At 41.4% G+C, this 10,955-nt stretch overlaps 1 protein-coding gene across 1 annotated transcript; it reads left to right on the top strand.

Moving 5' to 3' along the window:
• The first annotated feature begins 111 nt into the window (after window positions 1-111).
• zgc:194221 (uncharacterized protein LOC100191015 homolog) lies at window positions 112-9,850 on the top strand. Its single transcript, XM_024261994.2, has 2 exons — window positions 112-841; window positions 8,779-9,850. The coding sequence occupies exons 1-2, from the start codon at window positions 504-506 to the stop codon at window positions 9,668-9,670; spliced, it is 1,230 nt and encodes a 409-aa protein (XP_024117762.1). The 5' UTR covers window positions 112-503; the 3' UTR covers window positions 9,671-9,850.
• Window positions 9,851-10,955: the final 1,105 nt, after the last annotated feature.

Here is a 10,955-nt window from a genome sequence, read left to right on the forward strand (position 1 = left end):
CACACTAATCATCATTCTGTCTGATAAAATGTTGTCATAAAAGGTGAAAATGACGTTTTTCTTTGATCTGACGATGTGTCTGATGACGTCACCGGAAGAGCCGGTGCACTTCCGGTACTTCCGGGAACAGCTCCTGTGACCATTGCGGGAGAGCGGTGCAACCGTTTTGCTTCCGCATACCGAAAATGCAGCGACACGGACGTTGGTGAAAATCTGAAACAAACCCAGTCGCATTGGGACTTGGGTACTGACAGTGACCACTGCGGGAGAGCAGTGCAACCGTTTTGCTTCCGCATACCGAAAATACAGCGACAACCGGTGGTAGACAACTCGTGCTCCGTTAACACCTGGTTTTCCCGCGTGCGGAGCGTCGGGATATGTTGTTCACATCGGGCAAGCAGGGAAAGTGGTCTTTTTCACTGTTTACATGCTCGTCTCTGCCGCTACTGTTGGAAGAAGCTAAGTGCTAAATGTTGACGCGGTGTGAAAATCTCATCCTTTGAATGCCAAACAGATCAGCTAGTGTCCCTGCACTGGCGGATATGGATTGTTATCATTCCCGGAGAGTGGCCTTGGTGTATCTCTATTTGAACAATAAACGCAGACGTCGTCAGGCTCACCGTCGTGTCTGGGTTCATAAGATAAACCAGCGGCGCTTCGATGAGTTCCACCGCCTTCTCCAGGAGCTGCGCCTAGATGGAAGCCTCTTCCAGCGGTCATTTGGTCTCACCACGCAGCAGTTTGATGATCTGCTGTCCCGTATCGGTGCACGCATCACTCACCAGGACACAAACTACAGGCGCTCCATTTCAGCAGCAGAGCGCCTGTCCATCTGTCTACGGTCAGTATTGAATAATTCTTTCAGACCAACTCCAGACAGTATGAAAGACAATGAACTAAAACTATTTTGAGCATAAACCACTGCCAGGGCCGTTTCCAGCTTTGTGGGGGCTCCAGGCAAGATTCTGTTTAGGGGCCTCCATTTTGTGTACTGTAACAATGATGATTCCTAACCCGTTTTGTTCTACTAAGGTAGCATAATGTAAAACACCTCATGAGCAAAACGGGCCAATTTGAACATATATCAACATAACATCTAATAATAAAAAAACACAATTTACAGTAAAAATCAGAGTTTTGTTCTCAAAATGTCTGATTTTTGGCTTAAAAAAAATAGGCGCCATACCATGATTTTTTTCAAAGCCTTTCAGAGTGAACTATATCTATATCTATGTTCATATATATATATATATATATATATATATATATATATATATATATATATATATATATATATATATACTAATTATTTATGCAATTACTTATTTTCTTGAGTTTTTTATTTTCTAGTAGTATTTAAATGCATCACTCACTGACAAATTTGTGAAATAAGTCTCGCACTAAATTTGTGCGTAACTGAGTTTTTGTGTGTGTGGCCTTTAAGCCCCGCCCGGCTGCCGGGCTTGAAGGAGCCCTGCGAAATTGGGTGTTGGTGTTAAGACTGGGGATGGTGCTGGCAGAGCAGACTCTTCCTGAATGGGGTCGTTCTCAACTTGTGTCGTAAGCTGGCGAGGACCTGCTTGTTTTTGTAGGTATGGGAGTGGCTGCTGTTCAGAGCGCAGGTTTTACAGTATAAGGACAACATTGAAACACAGTTTAGTGGAGGACATAATGTCACTATTGAAGGCGTTGCAGAATCAGAACTACCCAATGTTTTTAACAATTTCTTTTCCCATTTTGACAACATATTTATACAACATATTCCAACACTGGAAAACTCTTGTTTTACTGAATGAACTTGTGATTGACAAGAATCAGGTCACAGCTCTGCTGAAAAAAAAAACAACCCAAGGAAGTCAGCAGGCCCAGACTCACTCTGTAGGCGTACACTGAGTCTCTGTGCTAACCAACTCAGTGGAGTCTTCTCCAGACTCTTTCAGATGTGCGCCAACCAGTGTCAGATTCCTTCAGTTTGGAAGAAATCAACAATAACTCAAATTCCAAAAACAAAAAATCCCAAACAGTTAAGTGAGTTCAGACCCATCGGCCTCATGTCCCTTGTCATGAAAACCTTTGAAAAAATCTTAAAAGACGAGATAACTTCCTTAGTGTCTGGAAAATTAGATCCCCTTCAGTTTGCATATCAAGCCAGAAAAGGAGAAACTATTAAAATAGTCGACAACTATTTTGGTCGTCGAAGCGTCGTTTTTTTGTTTGTTTTTTCCTTGTTTTGATCCCAGAAATATGGTGCGCAGTCTCTAATGCCGGGTCTGCCGTTCTCCTCACAGTGATGCTAAGACGGTTAGCAGTGTGCAGGGGTGTCAAACTCAAGTCCTCGAGGGCTGACGTCCTGCTGGTTTTCTAGAAAACCTACCTTATCTGCTGCTGATTACCTGGATCAGGTGTGTTTAGCCTATAAAAAGCTTCTATGGCAGGTTGGTTGGAAAACATGTAGGACACCGGCCCTCCAGGGTTGGAGTTCGACACCTGTGTGTTAATTAGGGCTGGGAATCACTGGGTACCTCACGATACGATACGATACGCNTCGAAAATGTGGGGAAACATAAGAAAACTAAAAGAAGAAAATTGTTCAATGTCATTTCTTTAAGGCAGAACTTGTGTTCCATGAGATCACTATGGCAGTGCATAAAGATGAAGCATGTTTTGACTGAGTTTGATTACATTGAACAGAGAGCTTCGTCTAGCTATGCTAACATCGGCGCTAACACAGCTAGCTCTGCCGCAGCAGTTATCCTGGTTTAAATTGATCCTGTTCGGCTGCCATTACAGTGCTGTTTGGAGATAATCCATCTGATCTGCAGCAGATCTGTGTCTGCAGCGCTTCTGTCTGCTTGATGAACGTTTCATAATCCGCATTCTTCTAACCAAACGCCGCGAGGGAAATGGACACTGGAAATGAACCGCTTGTCCAAGGCTTCATTCATATTCTGCGCCACGATCATGTCATTCGGTTCAGAGAGCAGATTTTGAAACATTCACCGCGCAGACAGAGAGGCTGTGTGTCGGCACGGATCTGCTGCAGAGTTGTGGAGCGATGTGCGAGTCCCAAAAGTGACGTAGCTCACCTAAAAGTCCAGAGCTAAGTTGACAAGTGTATCATAACATTAGCCGAATAAGCATACAATTAAATGTAACTTAAAGTCACAAAAATGACAACAAACAGCATAGTAACCACAACGTTAAAGAAGTAACACAGATTTAAGGGCAGTCCATCAAACTGAAAAATATGATTTAATTTCGTTCTGCGCATGTGCAGTGGATGTAGTGAAAGAATGAAAGTACTAATGTACATTCTTACATCCCCTGCTTTTCTCCCTTTTTGAAAATATACATTTCCCCACTTTTTTAAAGATGTAATGTCTTAAAGCTCTTTGTTTATCTGGGCATGCTGAGGTTTTTTATGTTAAGAAAACCTTTATTAGTCTCACAATGGGGAAATTGTATAGGAATAGCTTCAGTTCAAAGACGTCATTAGTGTTTTGTTTTTGCTTTAATAAATAGGCTTCAGTGAGCAAATATTTTGAGTGTGTTTATATCTGCTAATCACTTTTGAAATATTTTACACATGTTTTATTAAATATACACATTAAAGCTTTAAAAAATACTTGCAGGCTTTTATTAAGTTTTCTGTTGTTGATTCAGATTACCTCATTTGATTTAAGACTTGTCTTAATGCCAGAAACAAATGAAGGACAAAACCTGCATGATTCATTAAAGGCTTAATAAACTATTGTCTTTATTTTAGTTAGCATATAGCTTAAACACTCCAAGTTTAAAGCCAATTATGGTTAAGATGGGTGTTTTACATCCAGTCGCCGCACGAACCGATTAGTCGACTAATTGAAAAAAATAATCAGAGATTAGTCGACTATTGAAATAATCGTTTGTGGCAGCCCTAGTCTCAAACTCCCGGCCCGCGGGCCATCTGCGGCCCGCGGGATGATAATTTGCGGCCCGCGTCTTCATATCAAAGATTACTGTTAGTGCGGCCCGCAAGACTGATATGAATGACAGTTGTTGTGTGCAGAGCTGAACGAACCAATCACAGTGAGGTATATGGCTCTGGAGGCGGGACATCGGCGGGCTGTCCAGTACCTCCTCACTCATTCATTCAATCCTCCAGTCAGCTGGACGGAGGAGGAGGAGCCATGAAGCTGCTGGAAGTGCTTTCACACTGAACGTGATTCGCGTGCCCCGCCCCTCTTTCGTCGTGTGACAGATTCACAGCTTGCCGCTTGTCAAAAAGCGAGTTTCTGACGCCGCGCTGGGTGTGGGAGGGGCTGAATGTCTCATTTAGAATGAATGGGAGACACATGTGGCGTTTTATTTATGTCCAAACTCCAGCAGAAATGAGACATCTCCGCACAAGCATCAAACATTCCACGCGGACAAATCCGACCTTCAGGAGCAGAAAAAGCCCTCGCCTGAGAGATTGACTACTTCCGCGCGCGTGAGTGATGCCCGCACGTGAGCAGTCTCAGGGTGCTTTCACACAGACCATGACTCAAGAACGCGGTCTGCGCGGGCTTATGAACGCACGCTCAGCAGGTGGTATCCACACCGGAGCAGTGCAGACACGCACGCAGTAGCAGAGAGGAGATTCTTCTTCTATTGTGTTTTTATTGTTACTTAGCGCTCCTCTGCATCTACAACAGGGAGAATCCCCAAATGTTGCTCCATATTTTCTCTTGTCTTGTCCTTTTAAATGTCTGTTTGGGTGTCATATTAACCCGATGATTCATTTGTGTTTCGTGATCATGTTTGGCAGTTCTCTGCTTTGAAGCAGACGCCGCACAAGCAGCTCCCAAATCAGAGTCCCTGATTGGTCACAGCTCTGCGCTGCTGAGACTGTTTGTGGAAATCTTGAACCGGGTTGAAGATTCAGCGCGTGTTCAGTAGGGCTGGGAATCACTGGGTACCTCACAATACGATACGATACGCGATACATGGCTCACGATATCAATAATGTCGCGATACTGCGATAATTGGTAAAAATGCTCTCTAAAAACTAGCATTATATAGAAGAACATGTTTTTTTGGGAAAATATATCCCCATTGATCTTTTTTAGCTTAAACACAATCATAATAAACAACAGAAACACTGCTCTGGTCAGTCAATCAGTCAATATGTGGTTTCTTCAGTTGTCTGTATCTGCTGTATGGTCATTGTTATTATTTTATTTATTAATGATTGTTTTTTTTTTATTCATTTTTTAAAATTAATTAATTAAATTCATTATTTCATGTTAAAAATAAAGATTTTTTTTTTTAACTTGTCCTGTCCAACAGCTGAGCCAACAGATGTGGGCTGAGAGCTTCTTGTGTTGGGCAGATTTTACTGTCACAACAGGGATTTATTGAGTAAAAAACTAAACTTTATTTATATTGATTGTTTTATTTTATTTTATTTTATCTATCTATCTATTTTTTCTTTCATTGTTGTTGTACCGGATGGAAAAAAGGAAGGGGGTGGGAGAGAGGTGGGGGAGGAGGGAGAAGAAGATGGCAACAGAGGGAAGCAACATCATAAAACAACCAGGACTAAGTGATAAACTAGAATGGGCGGGGCCTGTCATCACACACACTCTATATTTACACACACACTTGTTGGCCAAAATAGTCTCTACATTCAAACTAAACATAATGTACTCAATTCAACTGTAACTGCACCTCACACGCTCCATCAAACAAACCCATTCAGATAATGACATTCATTCTGTCACACAAACGGTTAGTGCTAAGGTGAGCTGATACCAGTGCTCAGGTGAGTGTTTATGTTTCGCTGAGGTGGATGGTGATGGAATGTACTCATATGTACTGGAAAGTACTCATATAGCACATCTTTAGGACTGATGTGAACTAAAAGGCAGTGGTCCCCAGACCCTGATTTGTGAGTCACTTGGTTCTGGGCTACACAGAGACAAAACATACAAATACGATAACAAATTATTTCTGTTGTTTATTCATTTTTTTAATGCTGAAGTAAGTTTTATTTTGAAATACTTCCGGGCATCGCTTTCTACATCCGTGTTGGTCTCTTGACTGAGAGCAGCTAGTTGCTTAGTTAGTAGCTCCAACCTAACGAAAACAAAACAATAAAACGTATTCAGAACCTCTCTTTCAGGCAGGAAAGAAGCAGTGAGGAACTGAAGCGGGACCTTTGATTTCACAGAAAAAGCTGCTGTTTACAGACAAAACCGAGTCTTCCTCGACAAAAAAACAGATTTCTGGAGACATCAGCTCTCACGCCGCAGGAGCCGCTCTGTGTAATGAAATGTGGCGACAGAGTCTTCAATCCAATGTTTCACAAACACAGATAATAAAGATGAAGACACGGTGGATTCACGTTTATTATTATATTCAGAAAATACCTGTTTTACGATGGTTGTGTCGTTTTATTTTGCTTTATTTAACCTTTACACAGTTCAGACTCGGCTAAAGTTAGCGTTTGATTAGCATCTACTTTGCAGTGAAAGGGGAATTTAACCACAAAGGCTAAGTTTAAACCTTTAGACTTGTTAAAACCATTGAACTAGCGCGCCCGACCGCACGTTTTTTTTTTCTGTCTGTGACCCGGTGGCAATCTACACGTTATATCAATTGTGGCTCAATAGTGCTCTACAGCGCCACCAGGCAGCTGTTTTTATAAGTAATTCGTTTTTGGCCTCCATCTCGAATACCGTAAGTTGTATCAACGCGCTTTCTTTCCCCATGTGTTCTTTGGATGGTAGAAAATGTTTTTCAATCTGGGACCACCCACTTCCGTCTAACTAAATTTTTCGCTATTTGCGATTTTTTTGTAAAACCCGTTTTTGGCTTCCTATTCAACATAGTTTCGCCAAACTTTATGAAAATTGGTACATACCCTATTTGGACCATCCCGGGTCCAATGGTACCACTCGTTCTAAGATATTCTTTACTGTTTTCGTAAAAGACGTAATGCTAATGAGGTGGGTGTGGTCCCAGATTTTAAAATGCTCTAAATCCTGTACAGATTGTCAGAACTTCACAAGTCTTAAAATATAACAAAATATTAACCTAGCTACATAAAATTCAACATATATGTTGTATGTGGTGTCTTGTATAACATACTAGAAAAGTAGCTCAGCTACGCCACCTAGTGGTGACGTAAGAAGGATTAGCTAACTTTGGAGTAGTTCTTGTATCTTCTAAGTAATTGTAGATATCAAAATGCAAGCACTTGTAGTTTATTAAGCTCTCTAAGGAGATACTTGGTTATAAATTTCTTACCATTTAGTGTCATAATCAATTTTATATGAATTTTTATAATTATTTTTTTTGTATTCAAAATACCATGGACAAATTTTAAATCCCTTTATCTTGAAAAGTGTTTGACCTATTGGTATGAAACTTTGTAAGTTGATACTTCAAACGAATCTTTATAAACTCTATCAATTTTGGCTCTATTGCACCACCAGGTGGTCACTTGTAGCAGCAAAGTGTTTCGGCCTTAGTCTTCAAGAGCATTTGTCTTGAGCACTAGCTTTGACTCCTTTATGATTAATTGGATACTAAGGTAATAGTGAATATTTATCAGCGATCTCTATTGTGTAAAACACCTTTTTGACTCTCTGTCACATATTTTGACGAATCTTTGTGATGTTCTGCACATACCCTATTTGGACTACCACAAATCAGTTTTGAATAGTTCCATACTGTTTTTGTTAAATACTTTATGCAAATTAGACAGGACAGATTAAAAAGTTTGCAGTGCTGCAGTTCCTTAACAGTTCCACATAACTTCACCAAATTTTCAAGACTGCTTCCACAATGTAAGATAAGTAAGCGCAACGACTTTCACAACTGTACTCCAACAGGTGGCGCTAGAATATTTTCCAGTTGTTTCCTCCAGTATCTCCAAAAGTAAATGACCTACATGGACGAAACTAGGCGTGCACGTTGGACAGAAGGTCCTTAATGCTCGCGGCTGTCAAATGCTTTAAATCGTCATTGCTTTCAGCAATCAGACGCAATTTCTTCAAGGAATTGCTTATGTAGTCTGCTCTTGATTTACTGATTTGAATAAAGCAGGGGTCGTCAAACTTTAACAGTAAAAGAGCTCTTTGGACTAGTTTTCTATACTGATTAATGTTGTTCATTATAAGATAATGGGTTTTTAACTCATAAAAGATCCAATTTTTTACAAAAGGTTTTCTTTGCATATAAAATCTGTGCATTCTGGAGGTAGTGTTGAGCAAACAGAACGTCTTCAGGTCAATAGGGATGTAAAAACAGACAGCGTTTATCTTCTCTGTGCACCTCAGCCACCAATTTATACATTTAACTAATTTGAGTTAAATAAATGCTAGTTAAGTAATCTTGCTTTAAAGAATTGCTATTTTTTTTTGTTCTTAGTCCCCTCTCTGTCTTTAGCTGTGACAGCTTTTTAGTTTGTGGTAGTCTTAGTTTGCAGGCTTTATTTGCCGTTAGCAGGGAGTAGCTGACTCAGACAGTTGATGTGGCTGGGTCAACTGTCTTCAGGAATTATTTTACGTTTGACCAAGGAGCCACCATGGAGAGATAAAAGAGCCACATGTGGCTCTGGAGTCGCAGGTTGCAGAACCCTGGAATAAAGAAATTCTCAGAAATGCATTTTTAAGCTTGAATTTTATTTTACATGCCCTCCATTGTGATATAAATGTTAGAAGAGTGTGTTAAAAATATATTTAAAAAAACAATATTTTCATTGGAGTTGGTCTTTAATAAGAAATTGACTCAGTATTTGTTCTTTTTCAGCTACCTGGCCACTGGGGACTCCTACCGGACCATTGCTACAAGTTACCGTGTTGGTGTCTCTACAGTCGCCATAATCATCCCAGAGGTGGTGACTGCCATCTGGGACGGGCTGGTGAAGGACTTTTTGGCTATGCCCTCAGCAGAGGATTGGAGGTGCATTGCCGAGGAATTCCTTCAGCGGTGGAACTTCCCAAATTGCTGTGGAGCTGTGGACGGGAAGCACATCATCCTGAAGGTGCCCCCCAACTTAGGATCCCAGTTACACAGCTACAAGGGTCCTTTCTCCATTGTTCTCCTGGCGGTTGTGGACGCCTTCGGGCGGTTTAGGGTGATCGATGTTGGGGACTACGGCAGAACGAGCGATGGCGGCATCCTGGCCAACTCCACCTTTGGTCAGGCGCTTCGCTGTGGCAAACTCAATCTGCCACCAGACTGCCCCCTCCCAGGAGCGGAGCATCGAGGACCCCTGCCCCACGTCTTTGTGGCAGACGAGGCTTTTCCTCTGCGACGGAACATGATGCGTCCATTCCCTAGTCGCGGCCTCACCCGAGAAAGGCGTATCTTCAACTACCGCCTCTCCCAGCCACGGGTGGTGGTGGAGGACGCCTTTGGCCTTCTGTTTGCACAATGGCGCCTGTTTCAGCGCCTGGTTGATGTCCGGCCTGAAGTTTTGGAGAAGTTTGTGAAGACAACATGCCTGCTTCACAATTTCATCAGGTCTTTTGCCAGTGAAACATCTGAGGGGGAGACTGTGGTCACTGCAGAGGATCCACTTCGTGGGCTTGGAAGGCTTGCAGCCAACAACTTCTCCAGGGAAGCCTTCACTGTGAGGGAAACCTTCATGGCCCACTTCACTGCGGAGGGAGCAGTGACCTGGCAGCCCATAGAGTAGTCTGTCTCGTCATTTCCTCCTGACCCAAAACGTCTCTTTAAAGAGCCACTACAAACCATGAAGAGCTTGATTCCCTCCCATTTTTTTAAAATTGACTGAATACAATTTATTATAATGAAAATTGTCTTTTGACTGGCCTGATTTAAAGTTTAATAAAGTCGGTTCTTTAAGAAATCTTAACAATATGATCATTTTGTTCAAAGACCAAGCCACAATGCACTTGTAAAACAAGACATGTATTTTGTCTGTCTGTCTGTCCGTCCGTCCGTCCGTCCGTCCGTCCGTCTGTCTGTGTGTCTCTCTCTCTCTCTCTCTTTTTTCTTTCACTTTAAATATTTCTCAGGTTCACAGACTGGGCCTTTTCCTCTTCTTTTTGATCGTTTATAAGAATAAGGTCAAAGATTGTGTTAGACTGGGATGGTGGAACGCTGAAACATGGGAGATTGTCTTTGTTTTGTTAGTTACAATCAAGTTGCTAGAAAGCATGAAAAAAAAACACCTGCACACACGCATGGGTCCTGGAGCAGTGGATGGGCCTGGAGGAGGAGACAGCACTGGAGAAAGAGGTGCAGGAGCAGCAACAGATGTTCCCAGCAGAGACTCCTGTTCCAAGAGAGGGCAGCAGGGCTTGTAGAAGTCAGTGGTTTCTGCAACAATAACAATACATGTTTCCAAAATGAAAAATGTCTGCATTGATGATCTGAGTTTTACTTAATTAACAATACTCTTCCTTTAACAAATCAGGTTTACTGTGTGCTCTTGTTGACAGAGTTGGCGTCCTGTCCTCCAGACGTCCATGTTCCCACTCGGCTATGGAGGGAAGAAGAATAGGTCCAGGATAGACAGGATGGCAAAGTATTTTCGTCTTGGATGGACTTGCTGCTTAGCTGACCTGCACCTTTTTGTTATTAATGCCATTCACAAAATAATTGGATAGTAAAGGAGGAATTTTATCTTTGAGAACGTTATCTTAAATTCTACATAACCCATAAGAAACAATACAACAAAATAGTGAAGTCCACACATCAGGCAATAAAACAAATGGTATAAACAAACCAAATCCATACAGAGCCATGTTTTCCATTACTTATGGTGAATAGCCATGATATATTATAATCTAATTTAAAAATCCCAATTATTTAAACCTCCAGATATAAAATTAGAACATTTACTATTTGCTCATAGTCATTCAACACATTCAATGATGGTTCTAAATATTGAAATCCACAAAAATAGATCTTTAAAGTGTAAACTAAGCTTTGGGTTTTTTGTGAGGAATTCTGTA

Source organism: Oryzias melastigma, unplaced genomic scaffold (assembly GCF_002922805.2).
Source record: "Oryzias melastigma strain HK-1 unplaced genomic scaffold, ASM292280v2 sc00355, whole genome shotgun sequence".
Lineage (NCBI taxonomy): Eukaryota > Metazoa > Chordata > Actinopteri > Beloniformes > Adrianichthyidae > Oryzias > Oryzias melastigma.

Excerpts from the sequence above, each read along its gene's own strand:
- zgc:194221 (XM_024261994.2), top strand. The coding sequence starts at position 504 with ATGCCAAACAGATCAGCTAGTGTCCCTGCACTGGCGGATATGGATTGT. Across the intron at positions 842-8,778 it reads CGCCTGTCCATCTGTCTACG|CTACCTGGCCACTGGGGACT; the intron begins GTCAGTATTGAA and ends GTTCTTTTTCAG.